Source organism: Takifugu rubripes, chromosome 11 (genome assembly GCF_901000725.2).
Source record: "Takifugu rubripes chromosome 11, fTakRub1.2, whole genome shotgun sequence".
Taxonomy (NCBI): Eukaryota; Metazoa; Chordata; class Actinopteri; order Tetraodontiformes; family Tetraodontidae; genus Takifugu; species Takifugu rubripes.
The window spans coordinates 14976856-14996198 of record NC_042295.1 but is presented as its reverse complement, the minus strand read 5'-3'; the positions used below and the strand labels follow the sequence as shown (position 1 = coordinate 14996198).

The 19343-nt window shown below is 49.8% G+C and overlaps 3 protein-coding genes across 3 annotated transcripts; 2 read left to right on the top strand and 1 right to left on the bottom strand.

Annotated features, from left to right (window-relative positions):
* The first annotated feature begins 105 nt into the window (after nucleotides 1-105).
* kcne4 (potassium voltage-gated channel, Isk-related family, member 4) lies at nucleotides 106-2136 on the top strand. The gene is made up of 2 exons (XM_003968775.3): nucleotides 106-456; nucleotides 766-2136. The coding sequence occupies exons 1-2, from the start codon at nucleotides 285-287 to the stop codon at nucleotides 1299-1301; spliced, it is 708 nt and encodes a 235-aa protein (XP_003968824.3). The 5' UTR covers nucleotides 106-284; the 3' UTR covers nucleotides 1302-2136.
* Nucleotides 2137-12896: 10760 nt separating this feature from the next.
* scg2a (secretogranin II a) lies at nucleotides 12897-16648 on the top strand. Its single transcript, XM_003968776.3, has 3 exons — nucleotides 12897-12926; nucleotides 13572-13667; nucleotides 14394-16648. The coding sequence occupies exon 3, from the start codon at nucleotides 14402-14404 to the stop codon at nucleotides 16292-16294; it is 1893 nt and encodes a 630-aa protein (XP_003968825.3). The 5' UTR covers nucleotides 12897-12926; nucleotides 13572-13667; nucleotides 14394-14401; the 3' UTR covers nucleotides 16295-16648.
* Nucleotides 16388-19005, bottom strand: ap1s3a (adaptor related protein complex 1 subunit sigma 3a). Its single transcript, XM_029844264.1, has 5 exons — nucleotides 18800-19005; nucleotides 18303-18481; nucleotides 17890-17998; nucleotides 17004-17141; nucleotides 16388-16929 (listed from the first exon to the last, which is right to left on the bottom strand). The coding sequence occupies exons 1-5, from the start codon at nucleotides 18800-18802 to the stop codon at nucleotides 16894-16896; spliced, it is 465 nt and encodes a 154-aa protein (XP_029700124.1). The 5' UTR covers nucleotides 18803-19005; the 3' UTR covers nucleotides 16388-16893.
* Nucleotides 19006-19343: the final 338 nt, after the last annotated feature.

Here is a 19343-nt window from a genome sequence, read left to right as displayed (position 1 = left end):
TTCACCCCCCACAGGTTTTCTTTATTTTTGTCTCTTTTTGCAAAATTGTGGGTGTGAAAAGTGTCCCGAAATTCTCGGGTTGGACTCGATGTTCATCACTGAGCTTTACCATTAATGTGTGAACAGACAAAATTGAGACTGCATTTTTGAGGCTGTCCCCATTTAAGAAGGCCTGGTTAAGTCCAAAGGTTATGACAAAATGAATATACACGAGGGCATTTTCAGGAGTTTATCACATCCCCCAGAGTGGTGCGTAATGTTTCGGATTTTCTTCCCCCTTCGTAATGACCCAGTGGGGCTTCCAGAGCCGCAGGGCTCAGTTTACAGTCTCCATGACGTCACGAGGGTCGCGATCTATAAAAGCTTCATCGTGCTCGTGTCCCAACTTTACTCCAGAGTTGGATAACAGCTGGAATAAGATCGGAGGTTTTGCATCAAGTTTTCCTCTTCACTTTGGTGAGTAGATGTGTTTGTTGGCCGTTATAAAAAAATCGGTTTTGCTGAGACTCTGCCGGAATCTGCAAGCGATTATAATTTGTTAATTTATAGTTAAGAGTAATTTGACATATCTGAGCACCGAATATCACGTGCTAAACGGTGTTTCGCCGAAACCGGTTATCTTTTCAGCACTTTCCGTTTCCCACAGTTTGAAACGGTTTGACCACTTTAATTGAGAGGGAACTTGTTCGTGTGCGTAAAACGTGCGTAAAGTTTAAAACTACAGGCATGTGCAGCATGTAACAAAGTGTTTTGCCGCACTTTTAGTGTTTGCACGGACAGAAATGGAGCACCAGGAGAACTCCACCGCATCCCTGTCTCCGCACACACGGAGCCCCGCGCACGCCCAGACCAGCAACACCGACGGGAACGCGTTCCTGTACATCCTGATAGTCATATCTTTCTACGGAGTCTTCCTCTGTGGGATTATGCTGGGCTACTTCCGCTCAAAACGCAGAGAGAAGAAGAGGGTCAACATCTTCACGCGCCTGGTGCACGACGAAGAGCGGCGGGAGTGGGGGGCGCTGCCCAAGAAGCACAGCCTCCTCTTCCCGGGCGCTGCCTCCCCGCTGCAGGCGTCCCTTCAGTTCTGCGGTAACCACGGCAACCACTTCGGACACGTCCGCTCTGAGGGCGCGCTGCCCTTTCCGCTGGCGTGCGCGCTGTGCACGGAGCAGAGCAGCGTCAGCTCCCTGTGCTCGTCCGCGGAGACCCGCTGCGCAATAGAGGAAGAGTCAGACAGCGGCACGGCGGAGGAGAACACGAAGGGGGGGTCCGAGAACAGCGGCGATGACTCCGGCTGAGACCCCAACCTGAAAACAGCGCGCACTTTCACACCAGCAGAGGAGAAAGCATCGCCAGACGGAAAGTCCAGACGGTCCTGGTGCGTCTTTGTGCATCAAAGCTCCCCTGAAATTAAAACCACAAAACGATTTTAACGGGCGCGGTGACGTCAGCCACGCGCAAAGAGGACAACACATTTGGACACACAGTACAAGACTGCAAACAGAGGGTTCGATGGCACCAGAAAAGTTTCTCCTATGGCATCATCAATAGTGTTGCACGATCTTCATCATGACCGTATCGCGCGCAGGCAATCAACACAGAGGGGGGTTATGAGAGAACACACAACAACAACAACAAGACATTGCATGTGTCACAGGCGAAGCCATCGAGAGCAGTTTATCTCAACACAACCCAGATTCTTCATGTCTGTGGCTCGTCTCCTGTTGGGACCCCTCCCTGCTGCAGCGCCCCCCCCCCCCCCCCCCCCCCCCCCGGTGTGGGACGATGAGTCACCCTGCAGGGGTGTGAGGAAGGCTGTGTGAGCTCCTGACTTGTTTTCGCCTGCGAAGTAACGAAAAACCTGGAAACCACTTGAAAATCACCGTCGTAATGAACATGTACGGTGTTTTTGTTTTGTAAATAAAGCGATCACTGTTATAGATTTAATTCATGAGAGGGGTGCAATACATATTATTTGCTTCTCTTGCTGCGTGATACTTGTTTGTAGGTGGGTTTTCTAGAAAACAGTCTAAATTTAATTAATTGTCTTGTGCTTTGTAATATGATATATTGCCAGAAGGGGGTAGTCACGTGCTTTTCCTTCAGTTGCTCATTAAAATGGAGATGATGAAAGACAAGAGTGACTATTATTATCACCTTATTTTTAGAGATAGCTCACATAAGATGAATGCAAAGTAGAGCAGACAACTAAATCAGTGTCACAGCTCATATCCTCGCTCAGTCCTGCGAAGAGCTTCACCAAACTCCCGACGATAACGCCGGTTTCTTACACGTTATCCATTTGTTAGTATTCCCAGGACCAGAATGTTTTAGGCATGCAGAGAACATTTTTTCCTTGACTCTGCTGCTTCCCTGAACCCTCTCACACACGGACACCAACGCTATCAGCAGCTCAACACGCCCTCAGTGCCATAACTCACCGGGGTGACGTCCACAGCCACACAACAAAGGCGGCAATAATGGCCAGAAGAATACGCACACAGATTTTATGACGTACATTTATTAACAATATAACAGGCCCAGAGGATGTTTGCAGGGTCCTGGGAGCACATGATAGCAGAACTAAACATGCCGCCGATGCAAAAATGAAAATGAAGACAACTTCCTGTTCCTGTTTTCAGGGCGGCTGGACACACTTGTTGTGGTGCACGAAATCCCGTCTTCTTACACAGCACAAACACACTGCTGAATAATTCACGCAACCATAAACACACGCGGCTGCACAGCGAAACGCTCATTTATTGTGCGGATGCGCCTCCCTGTCTCCGTGGGAGCTGGAGTAAAAATATTGTATGTCCTGGAGGGCAGCAGGTGTGTGTGTGTGTGTGTGTGTGTGTGTGTGCGTGTGTGTGTGTGTAACATCACATCTGTGCATCTGTTATAGTATAGTCTGTTATAGTATAGTCTGTTAGTTTTGCTTTCTAAGGTGCTACATTTTCACTGTGTGTGTGTGTGTGTGTGTGTGTGTGTGTGTGTGTGTGTGTGCGTGTGTGTGTGTGTGTGTGTGTGGTTGATTTGAGAGAAGCTGGGTGAGAACAAAATGCAGAGACAGAAGTGTGTCCTGAAGCCGGATGTTTGTCATTCGTGTCCCCCTGCGGGACAGGAAGTTGGGGTCGGTGTCCTTCATCAGGCCTCACTCATTCCACACACACCATTAATGAGACTGGGAATGAGTCACCCCGAGCCCAGCGCCTCCACTCCCATTATCATCCACCTCCTTCTCTCTCTTGATTAAAAGTTAAGAGTTAAGACGCAGGGAGGTTGTAGCGTAACTGATCTACCTGCTGGTTGTCATGGGAATTTCTTTCAGCAGCCTTATTAGTTTTATTGAAGACGGCAACTTGTGTTGCCTTGATAACTGCACGCGGAGCAATTGTTTAGGAAAAAAAACATCTTGGTTTTTGAGCATCTTTCATGTTTTTAAAGGAGAAATTAGCATCGATAAATCAAGAATGAGCTTGTTGTTCACAAGAAACAGAATCCTCAAAGTCACCACGAGGCGATAACATTGATAACATTGAGCAGAATCATTAAAGACAAGGAGAAAAGCAAACGAGGGGCCCGTAAATAAGTGGACCTTTTCTGGGTCAAGCTGATTAGAGGAAGAAATTATAAAGCGCCATTAATGCAATTACCGAGAAGCCTCATTTATGCCTTTTACCAGGGACGGTTAGTAATGAAATATCACTTCAAATTACAGTCAGACTGCAGAGTCGTGACCGCTAACTACTGCAATCATTGGATTCATTCTTCGTGTCTTTGGAATCATTATTTAGATATTGAAGATTCTGCTCATCCCTTTTCACAGATGTGTTTGGAAATGTCACGTTAACCCCATTTATGCAGCTCAAGAGGAATAAAGCGTAGCAATAAAGTGTAAATGCCAGAATGAGCCAAATTAAATTCAATCAAAGCTTCTGCTCAACGTCGAAGGTTCAAACTTTTATCCAAGTTTTATTTGGAGGCAGAAAGATGCTCAAAGGCAGTTTCACAGTCCAAACAGGGACAGTGGACACCAGAACTACAGATGTTGTTCTTCGAACACCCCCAAAAAGAGCCAACTTCTGTCCAACTTCTGCAACATTGAGGGACACCTGGTGGTGGCAAAACCAGCCCGGCCCGATGTGGCTACACCTGGGCCCACAACCGAGGCTGCTGGTGGTCACCCTATGGAAGGAGCGCCACTAATGCCCCCCTCCCAAATGCCCTCCCTCCCAGCACTGACGCCACGGTGCTGGACTGAACCATCGCGTCCTATAAGATCTGCTCCCAGCCTCGTTCCCAGGAGGCGAATCTGGAGTTCTCCGGGGATGAGGAGTCTGTTTGGACTCTAACCTGACAGGATCCTCCTGCTCCCGGCGCAGACAGGAGGGGGCGAACGTGGGCAAATGAGACGTGCGGCTCTCGGAGTGGCCATGTTTTCTTGTACACAAGCGGCAGTCAACTAATGAGCGTCGTCATGGAAACGCCAGGCGAAGGCTAATTTGCGTCTGTGTTGCTGTGTGGAGGGAGAGATCGCACGCACGCACGCACGCACACACAGTATATGATTGTGCAGGAATGGGCGTAAGAACAAGCATCCACGCGCTCCACCGCGCGCTTTTATCGGGCTGATGTTCCCCATTAGAGCTGCGTTCAGGTTCTCCTCACCAATGAACGAGGTGTTCCTTGACAGAAGCTTCACGGGGAAGGTGTGCAAACACCCCCCGCGACACGAAGCTAACGCCTCGGGTCTTAGCCTACAGCGTGTCAGTGGCTCCATTAAACCAGTGGGAGGTGTCCCCCCACTAATCGTTGGCTTGGATCTCCGCTAATGAGCACAGTCTTGCTGTCCTGTCAGTGTGCAGAAAGGCAGAACCACCATTTACTGGTCCCGACCGCGGAGCCCGTGTGGGTGCAGGCTCTGATCAACTCCTCTGGAGCCAAACAACAGAAACGAGACTGCAGGGCTTCTGGTTTAAACACACCTGTCTAATGAATGGCAGATCGAGCCACAGTGTTTAATTATGCAGGGACCCGTCCCCCATGTGCTTGTTACCATGACAGCCGTACACCGGCGCAGGAGTCTTCGTCATTATCTGCAAGGAGCTGCGCTCTGGTTCTGTCACTGATAAGCACATCTGACGAGGGGAAAATCGGGTCATTTATTTCCTCTTTGCGTGACGGGTAAAGTTTCATCAAAAGGAGGGATTAAAAGCCCCAACTACCTCAGGTTTCTCTTTTATTAAGTTTTGTGAGTCACAACTCATCTGTGTATTAGCATGCAGAGTGAGAGCTTCCGGGTCTGTGTGAGAAGTTGTTAGTTAATATTACATGGGTTTGAAAATCTAATCAAGGTTGAAGAGATCATTTAAAAGATGTGATAATTTCAGTTATTTCGTCATCTTTCTTGCCGGATAATGTTTTACACTCCTGCCGACCATTTTGGCTAAATATTTATTTGCATAGGTTAAGTGGTGCTTTAGACACCAGTTGTACAGTGCAATGACTTGATTTCCAAGATTTGAATAAAGAAAATACATATTTTCACTGTAATTCCCCGGATCGCCAGTGAGGGCGGTGGTGAGTCACTCACGCAGCTTCCTGAACAAAAGCAAATTCAAAATCTCATGAAATGTCCCCATTGTAACATTACCTCTTGTTTCTATTTCACATCAGTTCATAGAACTGGATCGTTTGTCTCATTAACACCAGGCGAGTTAGCAGATCTGTGTGGGGGCTCGACCCGAGGTGTTTGCGGAACAGTTGGCGGCGCTAATGAACAAGGGATGTGTGGGGGTGTCGGAGTGATGCAGCAAGGTGGAAAACAGCGAGTAAGTCAGGGAAGGAGTGGGAAATATCAGAAGAGGGTGCACAGCATCGCCTAATGAACCACAGTTCCACATCGGTGCAGCAGAACTGAGCACTAATTAAAAATATCTGTAATCAGGTCGTCCAATAAAGGGGAGAACTGACTGGGGTCTGCTGAGGGCTGCTACCTCGGTGCGTCAGAGGTGTCCGAGCTGCAGGACGGCTCCACGGCAGCCTCCCAAAACTCTGACATCATCTGTCTGGACAAAAAAATTGATCATCTGCAGCTGCACTTTTCATCTGCGCGGAGAGGAGCGGCCAGAAAGAGCTCGGCAACGGCGGGAACGACGCACGGCGGCCTGGGCTGGCGGTGCCAAAGGAAGATTCTTAAGAGATGGAGGGAAAACAAACCAGAAATAGAAATTAAATGGAGACGGAGCCCCATTTAAACCCATGGAGTTAATATTCAGAGTGTATTTGAGTCTTCAGAGACGTCCTGCAGACATTGTTGCGCTGCTAAAAATGGGGCTTGGGAGGAATTTCCTGTTTAACCGAATCTGTTTAACTCTGAAATCCTCCTCTTTTGTACTGAGGTAGATTCAGAAGACGTGCTTATCTACAGAGCCAGAGATTCACCATTCATGTGTCAAAGCTGGCCTTCAGACCCACGTTTGAAGGCCAGTAAAACCATCACGGATGGAGAATCCTGTTATTATTGTGACCAGTGGATGGTCTGCAGCACTGGTTTTGCAATAGAGCACAGAAAATCCGTTTTTAACCCCGGAGGGGTGCCGCCGCCACCGCCGCCACTCCAGATCTGAAAGTCCAGACATGTTTACGACCAGTAAGAAGGATTCTGTTCAGTTCCAGAGATGTACCTCTGAGGAGAAAACTGCTCCAAAGAAACCTTCCAGTGGCTTCCTGGGCTGCTGAGGGTCATTTATCCAGCGGACGGATCCTCACCTGAACCCAGTTGTCCTCTGAAGTCCATCAAAAACTGTCCCCTCCTTTGCCTCTGGAAGCGTTTGTGGTGTTTTCCACCTGAGAAATCAATATTCCGAGGCAGATTTTGACCTTTGCGGTGGGTCTCGGCCTACACGCTGAGCCGTGTCTCTGGGCTCGTCGGCCCTCCAGCCGTGTTCCTGTCGGGGTTCCAGCTGGGTTTCTCAGTGCCACGATTGTTGCTGCAGTCTTTTTCACGACTGAACGTCTCTTGAAATCTCAGCATGATCACACACACACACACACATCCTCACATTTTCTGTCTCGCTCGACCCACCTCCCTACCCTAACCCTAACCATCCTAACTAGCCTTTAACCCAATTCTGCCCTCAACCTTAAAATTGGGTCTCAACCTTCAGCCTTTAACAGTCCTTTCATATTGTGGGGCCCCACTTTGCAAACATGGTCCCACTCTGCCAGTAGAGTGAGGATTCTGGTACTTATTCATGTGAGGAGACGCACACACACCTTTACCTTCTCTCTCTCCCTCTCTTCCTTTCCCTCTGTGCCTCTCTCCCCAGTGACTCCAGCATAATTGCAGTCATTTTTCTTTTTCCACAATCCAAATGTTTGCGGGGGCACCGACATGACACAACACAAAAATCTGGAACATCATGAGCCCCGGCGTTGGGGGAACTAACAGAATCCATAATGAGCGACTGTCAGCACTTCACCGTTTCCTTGTTTTGATACTTAAATGCAGGGGGGGCTCCTCAAAAATGATCCAGCGAAGCAACACAACTGTCTGCAGCCTTATCAGCCGGCCAGACAGGACCGCTTACGCAACAGCGTCCAACAAAAATGGATTCAGAGAGACAAGAACAGCTGTTTTGCAGCACCTGCAGAACCAGAACTGCACAGCCATTTAAGTCCTGTCCTAGATGGTACCACCGGGCCAAGACGCAGACTGCCAACACCAGTGGAGACTAAACACATTCAACAGGAAAAGTAAATATCGCACAAAAATCAAACACGGCATTAATTCTTTCGGTTGCGGATGACACAGAGCAGAAGTTGGAGCGGGTCTGGACATCTTCTGCTATCCCCTGCAACCCCCCCCCCCCCTCCCCCCCATGAAACTTTGCATAATGCACACACACACACACACACACACACACACACACACACACACTTGCTCATTGTCATTCACTCACGCAAATCTGACCTATGAGTCATCCTGGCTGCGCTTTCAGACTCGCCCCCCCCCCACCTCGACCGCCTCGCCCCTCCCACTCGGAGCCACTCTCGAACGGTCCGTGTCACAGATGGATGCTGCAGACAGCCGCAGTCTAAATGCTACTTCCTGTCTCTCTCCGGGCACTTAGCAACGGGTCGAGTTTAACGGGCGATTCGTCATCGCTCGTCTGGCCTTCGGCGAGATGAAAGGAGATGGATGGAGATCTTCTGCTTATTGCCAAAATTCTGGGCGCATTTTAAATCAATTGCCCTTTTGCTGCTTCAGAAGCAAATCTACCTCCGTCTGTGTTCCGTGAATGCTTAAATAAGGTGTAAAACCTGTCTGGTTGATGTTTCCAGACATGTTTGACAGCTTTCAGACACCCAAACACCGGACGACGCTAACATGTGGTGACGGCTTCTGGTTTGGATGCCGTCCGGAGGGACTTTCACAGTCTCTGAGATTAGAAACCACTGCAGACGGACCCCGTGGAGATGACTTTCAATCACAACATGATCTATAATCGTGCTTGAATGATGACGTAATGGCGAAGCCCACCAATGACCCCACCAGAAGACGCCTTGCAGCCATGAGAGCGCTGCTCTCTCACACACAGTTGGGGCCCAAACTGGCCCAAACTGTCACCATCCAACCTTCAGATCAGGTAGAGAATGCAGTAACAGCCTCTGCGCCACCAACAAGAGCTCCACTACAGAATCGATTCCTCACCAACAGAGCAAATTCTACTAATTAGTCCTTCAAACTGGCAGACAATAATCAGAGAGACGGTATTCATTAGTCTCGTTAGTCTCATTGTGGTGGGACGTAGGAGACGAGGTGATCTGGCAGACTCAATCAATCACTCTTTATTTATGTAGCGTCTGTTACAATCAAAATGGTCTGTAGGCACATTACAGAATCCCAGGAGCTAAACTCCAACAGTGGCAGGAAAAGCTCCCCTTTAACAGGAAGAAACCTTGAGCAGGACCAGGGTCATATATGGGGGGGGGGGGCAACGCCCTCCTGCTGATGGGAAGAGAACAAAACAGAAGGTGTGCACGAAACTGCAGATGACTGAAAAATAACTTCTTTAGCTTGAGGAAATGCGACAAATCAGTTGGGAACAGCTTGGGAATGTTGGCCGCCCCCCTCCTGACCAGTGGAGACGGAATCACCACAGAGGCCGAACACATCTGTCACATCTGTGGAAGTCAACACAATGAAATCTCACCTTCTAGGAAATGGAATAGTGAGGTGAGCTCCTGCAGGAACCCCTGGCTGGTGATTCCTCATCACTCGTTTAGTTATCTCACGCCTGAGATTTCATCGTTTAAGTCGCTTTGCCGTCCCGATTCTTCCCGTTTGTTCTGCCGTGCGACGTTTTTCACGGATCCCTGTTTTCTTCTGTCCCTTGAACTCGTTTTGCTCCTCTGCCTTTGCAATCACAGCATTCTGTGAAGGCCAATCCAAAATTGGGTGAATGAATTCCGGTCGCTGCAGCATTTCCACGTGCCGTGCAAATGTATGCCCGAACCAAAGTATCCCATTGTTACACTTCCTAAATGTGTCAGTGGTGTCAGACAGTAGAGGCCAGTGAGAATCATCTGAGAGCTGATGATAAATGATTCAGGAGGCCGTGGGACCTCCGGAGTAGAGACGGGAATCAATAGCCAAAAGAGCCAGATCCCAGAATTTGCAACATGGCAGGAAAACAGCGAGATTGAAGGGAGTGGAGGGGTAAATCTAAAGTCACCTCGGGTGGGTTTCACGGATTAGAGCTTCCAGTCATCGCTGGTCTTTCTGCCCTAATGGCTCTGAGCATCAACAACAGCGGAGAGGTTTACGGGAGGTTTGATTCCTGGGAGCCGCCGATGTTCTTCCATGCCTGATGCTCCTGTGGTCAGAGACAGATGAATCACAGCTAATGGAACGTGAAGATGGATCGGATCATTTGTGATTTTACTCTGCCCTGATGCTCTAAACCCAGCGGGTCGGAAGTGCTGAAATAGAAATCTCCCCTAACAAACACCAACCAAAGAGGTAATTCCGATTAGATGCCTGTTGTGACCACCACTAGGAGAAAAACGAAGGGTTTTTAAAAACCCTTGTGGTTGTGCAGAGAACAACAACTGTCACAGTTGAAAACGACTGGCGTGTTGCAGCACAAAGATTTCCCAGAGATGCCAGCGGAGCGTCAGAGGAGGGACGGGGGCAGGTTTATTTTTGGCGTACAACAAATATTCCCCCCTGTGCCACCAATCCGGTGTCTTCTTCAGGACGTCAACACGAGCCTGCGCTAGGATGAAGAGTCGGGGAAGCTCGACAAGGAAATGCATGCAAATGCTCTGAAAGGCCCACAAAGAAGCACCCTCCCTTCTTTCCAATGTCTGTTTTCACTCTTGGACTCACCCTCATCAGCAGCCCCCCCCCCCCCCCCCCCCCCGGGGGAGAAGACCAAACACGGCGGAGCAAAGCTCACGCTCTTTTGTACCATTACTGTGGTGAGACCATGTTTCTGCCTGATGTGTTGTGACAACGGCGATAAAGAGCATCTGAGAATAGACCCGAGCAAGTGGGCGGCAGAAGAAAGGCAACTTTGTGTTATTACCCATGAGGCATTCTGTCGGTGCAGATATGAACTGCCTTCAGATCTGGCAGAAAAATGTCCGCTGATCAATAAAGTCTTTAAGCGACGCGCAGGAACGTGTCACCCACAACGTCGTTATGTCTCATCAAACCGTCGCTGCCGTGAGGAGGATCCCTCGAGGGCAGTGATGGAGATGGCTGACGTCCCCGATGAGGCTGATGAAAGTGGTGAATCCGTGCAGACCGATGGGGAGCTGCAGGCGCGCGCGCAGCGCTGCAGTCAGAAGGTGTCAGCGGACGCGTCGCAGCTCCACGGACCATGACGGAGGAGAGGGGAACGCATGAGGAATAATTGAGTGTTGCCTTAGTCATCCTAATTAAAACAATGTTTTGGGAGTTGAAGCTTAGGGAGCTCACACACACACACTCACTCACACACACACACACACACACACACACACTTGTTTTTCCTTTGGATGTGGCGTCACATGGCGCTCTTAGCTCCTTCTTATCAGCCTGTAGCAGACTGATTAAACACTTGCTGCCCCTGTTTGAATCCAATCACCCGTTTGAGAGATCGCTGATTTTCTTTGTGGCGCCCCCTGTGGGTTAAAGTGATACTCATCGTCTGGTCGCGAACTATCCAGGACTCTGGAACCTAGCCTGAACAAAAGTGCCTGCACGAACGAACAAAAGGGCGTCTCGCGTCCCTGAAAACACTGTTTTGTATTGTATTGTTGGTCAATACGTACAAATAGAAGAGTCTCAATTTCATGCACATTTAGGATTTTTTTTTAGCAAAAATGGTCCAAGCTGAAGGAAGTGGAGATTGTAACTTTGATGCATGAATTAATTACAGAGAGCTCAAACCCATCCAAGCCCTCCTCTGCATCGCTGTAATCCCGTTGATTCTCCACATGCCCCGGACGCGCATCTAATTCCGTTCCGCCTGCGTCTAATCAGATCTGGTAAAAATGTTTGTGCGTTATTCTGCTGCTAACGAAGCGTCAGCAGCAGTGACTCATGCTCGGGTGGAGCGCAAATCACCTTTAAATGCAGCAGACCTCTCCTGTTCCTCGGAAAAATCAAACCGCCAAATGAATTTCCGCTCGTTTATATGAAAGGATCGCCTGAATGATGCAGACCCTTGTGGTCACTGTCCCCCTTTTTTAGATTAAACGTTGAGCTTCCTGTGGTATTTTATACCGGCACAGGCGGATCCAAAGGCTCTAGATGGAGTTTTCTGGAATTATATGATTCCACTGTTGCCGTAATTTCAGGGAAAGGCACTAAATATATGATGCCCAACACATTCGGGGAGGCTCGCACACGCATCTCACATTTCACACACACACACACACGCACACGCACACATAATCGACTGGAGAGGAGGATGACGTCAAAGCCTGCACACCCATTCACAACCTCTCCCCCTCTCTCTTTCGTTCTCTCTTTGCTTCGCCTGCCAAGCTTTTGATGACCGGGGTTAAGAGGCTGAATTATTGGCCATCAGGCCTTGTGATAATGAATAGAGAGAAGCTGGTCAGTCGCCAGGGGACGAACGCAGAAGGGAAAGGTAACTCTTAGGAGGAAAATGGTGGCCTCAGCAACAACGACCTCGCGAAGAGATTCAGCAAGATTAAAGTATCAAAGTCCTTGAAAGCAGATTTGCTCCCTTAAATGAATCATCACTGGTTGCAGCAGATTGAAACAATTGTGTTTCCACAGAATCCCTGGAAACAATCTCAAGGAAGTGGGATTCAGCCAGATGGGAAGCAGGTCGGGAGCAGAGGAAAGAGTGGGGCTGGAAGAGAGGAAGCAGGGTCAAAAATGAGGAATCAGCCAGGGAAGAAGCGTCGGGAAGTCAGGAAGGAGACGGCGAACAATCCAATGTGTGAAGCATGAGGCTGGGCCTGTGACCGGGGAGGGAGGGACGAGTGTGTTAGATGGTGGCAGAGCAGATCGTGACACCAGTCTGGGATCCTGCCTCAGTAGATCTGGATGAGAAAGTCCACTGTGCAAAGAGAAAAGGGCACAGAAACTTTTCATTTGACCTGCAAAGCGCCTTTTCCTTAGTCGACTGGCAGTGAAAACGGGACCCACAGAATTATAATTGGTTTTTGTTTACCAGCAGAAATACTGCAATCAGCCAGAAGGCTTTATCAGTAAAAAACCCAAAAAACAACCGCCACTGTGCACGCGTGCGTGCTTGTGCCTGTGCATTAGTCACGAGGGAGTTTGATTTTGATCTTTTTTTTCTCATTCAGTGTCTAAGAGCTCTGGAGCAGGTGGACAGAAACCCAGATCCTGAGGATCCACTCAGAGCTGCTGAAGATCAAACACGCAGGTGCTCGCAGGCCCGCCTGAACCCGCATCAAACACCGACGAGAGGGATTTATGAATGAAATCACAAGCGCGCGCACGCCCGCGCGCACCCCCACACGCGCACACAATTTGACAGGCAGCTCAAAATAGAAACCGCAGTCGCCCCCCCCCCCCCTCCGCTCCCTCTCTCTATCTCTCACACACGTGCGCGCGCGCACACACGCACACCTCTGCAGTCTGTCACCCCGCCCCTTCTCGGTCCCGTATGTGAGTCATCAGCGGACTTTCTAACAGCTCCGGTTCTGCAGCAGCGCAGCAAACAGCGCCCTGCAGCCCCAGAACCCTCCAGAAATGGCTAGTGCAGTGTTTAATAATCACCCTATATATACGCCACGCATACATCCCATAATATACATCACGACAAAATAATGACAAAAGCATGAACTCCGCCATTTCCCCGTAACCAGAGTGGAAGTTTAATAAGTTTACATAAATGTGTTCATGACTGTGCTTCGTTTAATTATCATCATCATATTATTATTATTATTATGAAACGCCCGCGCTTACCGTGCACGTAATCCAGTGTGTGTGTTAATGTCGTGCTCGCGCGCCTGTATTGCGTATTCCCTCGCGCTGTGACGCACTAGTCAGGTGGTTCCTCTTATAGCGCGAGGAGCTGTCCGTCGTGCTGAAACCAGACCTCCAGCGCGTGAGAGACATGATCAGATCACTTGCGACGCTCGACGGAAACTAAACTACAAAGGTAAGATTCTAACTACCATCAGATCACGTGAGTCTTAATCCATTCGTCGCGTGAGAAGGGGGCTTTTATTTGACTTCAAAGGCTTCCCTCTTTCCTTTGATCAACCTGATGCACTCGCACAGATGTTGAGAGGCGACGGGGGCTTTTCGCCATTTCTGGGCTCTTTGTTCCCATCTCACCTCTGAATTCCGGGAACATTTAACGCTCCCGAAAGTTGTTTCAATTAAAGACGAAAAAAAAAAATTTAAAATTCGCGCGAGGCGTCAGAAAACGAAAACACACCGTTGGGCCGTCGTCTATAATTTGAATTTCGGAATTAAAACTTGGCAGTTGCGTGAATTTTGAATGAATTTCCCAAGCAAGCGTGTTTTCCACTCATGTGTGACACTAAGAAGCTTCAGCGCCCCGCAAATTGCCTGAAGGTGGTCGGAAAAGAATTGATTTTAAATGTTTTCCTGCGGTTACGGGTTAGATTCTATTGGAACATCAACCTTAGTGGGTTACCTTGACAACAGAGCCGTGGCTCACGGAGAGCAGCAATTTGAAGACTAATGAGATTTTCACAAGAGCTGCATCTGCTGGTATTAGTGCCGCTGTAAACTGGGTCCCAGTATGGGTCTGATACCAGCAACAGGCGGCCAGCAGGAGGAGGGAGGCTCTTCTCGGCTCTCCCGGCTCCTATGTAACAGCAGTACTGACGCACGCCGCTCTGTCCCTCCCTTACAGGTGTCAACATGCTGTCAGTCATCAAGACCTTCGCGGCGGACAAAGCCCTCTTCCTTGGTTTTGCCCACCTTCTCTTAATCCTCTCCCTCGGCCTCTGTGGTGTTCGTGGGTCTTCTCTCAGAGAGCACAGGCTGCGGGGGAGCGAGGCGGACTCCGACAGGGAGAACCCGGGCCGCCTGACTCCCAACGCCGACATGCTCAAGGCTCTGCAGTACATAGAGAGCCTCCATCAGAGGACCAGCGCTCAGCAGCACCCCTCTTTCCCCGCACGCTTCGATGTCGGACACGTGGGCGACGCAGAGAAGCTGCGCGCCGTGCTGAGGCTGGCCTCTAAGCCCGTGCAGAGCGACGGCGAGGACGAGGGAGAGGAAAGGGAGGATAAGAGCGAAGAGCTGCTGCAGGCTGTGCTCAGCACTCTCCAGCAGACAGACAAAGCAGCCAATCCCCTGTTGCTCCGGCCCGGTGTTGAAGAGCCACAGGAGGGCGCCTACCCCAGGGCACAGCAGAAGCAGCGCGGCATCAGGCCTCACGAGAAGCTGCCGCTGATGTTTGAGGATGAGGAGGAGGGCGAGAGAGATGAGGAAGATGAGGACCCTGATCTGGAGCAAGAGAGCCCCTTCAAACGCACCAATGAGAATGTAGAGGAGAAGTACACCCCCCAGAACCTGGCAACCCTGCAGTCCGTGTTTGATGAACTGGACAAGCTGACCAGCGCCAAGTCTGTAAACAAACGCCAGGACGAGGAGGACGAGGCGGAGGAAGATGAGGAAGAGGATGGTGACGGCGACATGTTCGATGTGAGGAATGTGGCCTACGACAGTGCAGGGGGGGATGCTGCGGAGTGGCGTTCGCTGGCAGAGCAGGAGGAGGAGGAGGGGGAGGAGGGCGACAAACCGGAGGCCGGCAGAGGGCTTGATTACATCAACGATGGCGAGGAGCACGCTGATGAAGACGAAGAGGAGGAAGACGGTGGAAGCTTCCCCGCGAAAAGGTCAGACGATCCGGACGATGTCGCCAACATGGTGGACTATTACCTCCTGAAAGTGCTGGAGAAAACAGAGGAGGAGCAGAAACGAGAGCTGGAGGAAGAAGAGCTGGAGAGGGCCGAGAGGAGAGCGGCGCAGTGGCAGTACAGAGACGGCATCGACCCACGGGCCGTCTACCAGCTCCTCCACATCTCCCAGAAGTACCAGATCCCACCCGAGAACCTGCTGGACATGCTGAACACGGGAGAAATGGCAAACCCGAACAAGCCGAGCAAGACCGGCAAATCATCCAGAGCGCAGGACAGGCTCTCCCAGATGTTCTCCAGGAAGAAGCAGAAGATTCCCGAAGCCCCGTTTTACAACAGGCGCTTCCACAGCAGACAAAAGACCCCCGAGGAGCAGAGAACGGAGCAGGTGCTGAACATCCTGGGGCTGCGGGGCGGCGACAGCCGAGCGCCGCTCAGGAAGGAGCAGCAGTACAGAAGCTCGCTGTCACGACTCCGCGCTCGGCCCGCGGGGCGTCTGGGGGAACCCTCTCCCACGCAGCAGCGGCGTCCCGGCACATCAAAGGGCAGCTATGATGACGGCGCCGACGAGGATGAACTGGCTGCTTATCTGGCGGCTCAGATGCTGGCACAGTTCCCCCAGCCCACGCACCGCAACAACAAGGCCGGCCAGAAGCGTGACGACGGGCGGAGCCTGACGGACTCTTTGGAGCAGGCCGTGCAGGATTACTTGGACCAGATGGACTCAGACAAAAGCCTGAATGAAAAGAGACAGTCGGAGGACGAGGAGAGGGGCGGCGGGACGCAGGCGCAGGGCCTCGACAGCGAGGAGGTGATGAAGCTGCTGAGCTTCCTCGACCCGGAGGACGACGACAGCGGCGCCGATGCCAAAACCAACGGCGGAATTTAATCAGCCGTAGATCGATGCGTAAAAGATGCATTTTGGCCGATGGCGGAGGGGAGAAAGTATTTTAAAGAAAACACACAGTGAATTCAAGTTATTCTGTAGGTTTACAAACGTTTTATTAGCAGAAATATGTGTTCAGGCTAACATTGTAGCTCTGTTTTTTTAAATGTTCCTTAACACTAAACAACCTGTACATGTGACAGATCAGCCTCTCGTTTCATCACACACACACACACACGCACACACACACACACAATCAGTGTTGGACCTTACTGCTGTTTTGGGTTTTTTTGTTTTTCATTTTTCAGAAAAGTGGTAATTTGTGACAAACCTCGTGTTAATAAAGCATTGACTTTATTTTTCCTTACTGTGTAGTCTTTCTTTATTTCCCCACCGCTCCTTTTCTGAATGAACTGGCCTCTGCTGAACCTTTATACATTACACATGTTTAGAACTGAGCAGTGTTAAACCCTGAGATTTGTGACCGAGGCTTAAAAGGCACTTTAACAAGGAAAAGAACAGCGACGAATGAACCAACAAATCCAAAAACAAGAGTGCCCAAACGAGGCAGCGCAAGTTGCCAATGAACCATCCTGGGATCCTCAGTAGGCAGGTTTGCTCATGTACTCCTCCATCGTCTGTGGTAAGAATAGAGACACAGAGACACGTTGCAGATGTTCAGCAACAACACAAGCAAAGGACCCTGAAGTACCTCCTGCAGTGTGTCGGCGTCCTCCATAGACAACGCCACAGCTAATTTGGAGGTTTCCTGAACTTCTCCTCCCATTAGGAATTCATCCAGAATGAAGTAGGCCTTCTCAAAGTTAAAAATGATGTCCAGCTCACACACCTGAATGGATCACAACACCACTCATTACAGAAGACCTAAAATGACACTTCGCTGACTCATTTTCAATCCTTAAATGTAAAAAAAAAACTGCTGCCTTCAGTCATGAGCTTGTTATATCTTGCTGGATTTACATTTTATCAATCATTACACAGAATTCTCTAACAACATATGCAGAGTGTAAGACAGTTCCACCCAGGGAATAGTTTGTTTTGTAAAACAGGGAGGGTCACAGGAGGTTGCGGTGCAGTGGCGCCATGTGGACACCAGGTGGAGCTGTACTGGTAAATGTACACTATTTGGAGGGGAATAAAGGGATTACTGTCCAAACCTTCCTTACATCAATGCTACAATTAAAAAAAAACTCTGCGTTTATTAATCGTGAATCCCATCAAAGCAGATATACATTTTAATTTATGAGTTTACAGCTCCTCTGTTATCTGGTCTGAACAAAGCCTGGGAATGGCCTCGGCTAACGCGTTCGGGATGATCTGGAACGCCGACTGTGAGCCAGACCTTTTCACCTGACATCACTGTCAGCCCGACCAAATGCTCTTTTGTCTAGACACAAGTTCACCTTGGTTCAAAAACCATTTAAAAAGCCTCCTCTGAGCATTGGGGGCCATTACTAGCAGCATGCTAATGACTGTGGTGGAATTAATGCACATAAAACACATCCAGTCCTCTGGTGTACGTTTACCGCCACCAACCGGGAGCACATCTTTGCTTCCTGATGTTTGAGAACGCTCACATTTCCAAAGTACTTGTCCAGCAACTCGACGTATCTGTGCAGCACTTCCAGGGCGAGCAGCTCGTTGTCATGGTCGTCCAGACCTGTGCAGAAATACAAACTGGCGTACCTGCAGGATCAGAGAGGCCAAGCACACAAGAAAATGAGCATTTACCTGTTTTATTACATTAATATACTGCATTTGTTTTGCCGTTCTGTTGCTGTGTTTTTTTCCACCCCCATTTTATGGCAACCTCATAAGACAAGATCATAAAAAAGGAGGATTTGCTCTTCCCTTTATCTCTATCATGGGTCCATCTGTGGTCCAGCCTGCCCTTCACTCTGCCTGCCTGTTATTAACCTGTTGTTATCTCCCTGTCACACAGACGCATAACCGGCCTCGGCTTTTCTCTGTGAAAAATAAAACATCGCACCTCCTGTAAACGATCTTCATGTCCCTCCACTGGAGGAAGTTGGAGGAGCGCGGCGGACGGCCCAGCACCAGCATCATCATGTCCCGGGTCACCTTCTTCTTCTCCCGCTCCGTCAGTGGCGTGAACCATTTCTGCAAGCGCAGCTTGCCCTGCCGGCTGAACAGCAACAGGAATTGCATCTGGGGAGGACGGGAGCAGAAGACAGAGGATCGCTTTCCCCTCAACCTTTATTATTACTGCGGAGGATAATGTGCACAGGAGCAGGGATGCACCTGCTCACACCAGAGACCTGTTCCAAACACCACACCTGGATTTTTCATCACCTTTAAAGACATCCGTGAACAGTTCGGTGAATCTAACAATGCTGCCTATAACGTTATTTCGCCGTCTCGGGGTAGGAAAGGACACGTGACCTTTGATCGAGGAAGCCACTGATGGCGCTGCGCTACGTCTGCGGATTATAACGCGTCTATAGCGCAACAAGGTCAACCACGTACCATTTTGTCACACAGAGGAGTCCTTCCAAAACTTGCGGTGCACCTTTATCCCAGAATCCTCGCTTATTTTACCAGCCCGCGTGCGTTGCCAGCCGTGACGACACGGTTGGTCCTTCTCCCAGAAATCAGTGCGCTCGCACCTTCCCTGCAGCCGCGCCCCGCTGCGCTCCGGCTGCCCCGGCGATTGGCTGCGGGGGGCACCGGATACAGACAGGTGAAGCAGGGCAGGTCCGGCCCGGCGCTGGTGCTCCCATATGCGATATATGTGGGCATGTATAGATCCTGCCAATCAAGCGTCCTGTGGCGTGTTTAAGGGTCCCAATATCGAGCGGACAGAGTCGACAGTGGGATTTATAGAAGGAATCACCACGTTCATTCAATAATGAAGAAATACTGAAAGTAAAAATCCAATTTTATAACGAGCATTTAAGTCACTGTGTCGCTGATTTTAGTGGACAGTGTAGCGGTCACTTGTATATCATAATTCACCATCATTGTTCATATCTGTTCCATTGCCATAGTCCTGTTGAGCATTTTGCTATGT

Coding starts and splice junctions, on each gene's coding strand:
- kcne4 (XM_003968775.3), top strand. CDS start 285: ATGACCCAGTGGGGCTTCCAGAGCCGCAGGGCTCAGTTTACAGTCTCC. Junction 457..765: donor AAGTTTTCCTCTTCACTTTG/GTGAGTAGATGT, acceptor CCGCACTTTTAG/TGTTTGCACGGACAGAAATG.
- scg2a (XM_003968776.3), top strand. CDS start 14,402: ATGCTGTCAGTCATCAAGACCTTCGCGGCGGACAAAGCCCTCTTCCTT.
- ap1s3a (XM_029844264.1), bottom strand. Junction 17,999..18,302: donor ATGAAGATCGTTTACAGGAG/GTGCGATGTTTT, acceptor CTGATCCTGCAG/GTACGCCAGTTTGTATTTCT. Junction 16,930..17,003: donor ACGCCGACACACTGCAGGAG/GTACTTCAGGGT, acceptor TTCTTACCACAG/ACGATGGAGGAGTACATGAG.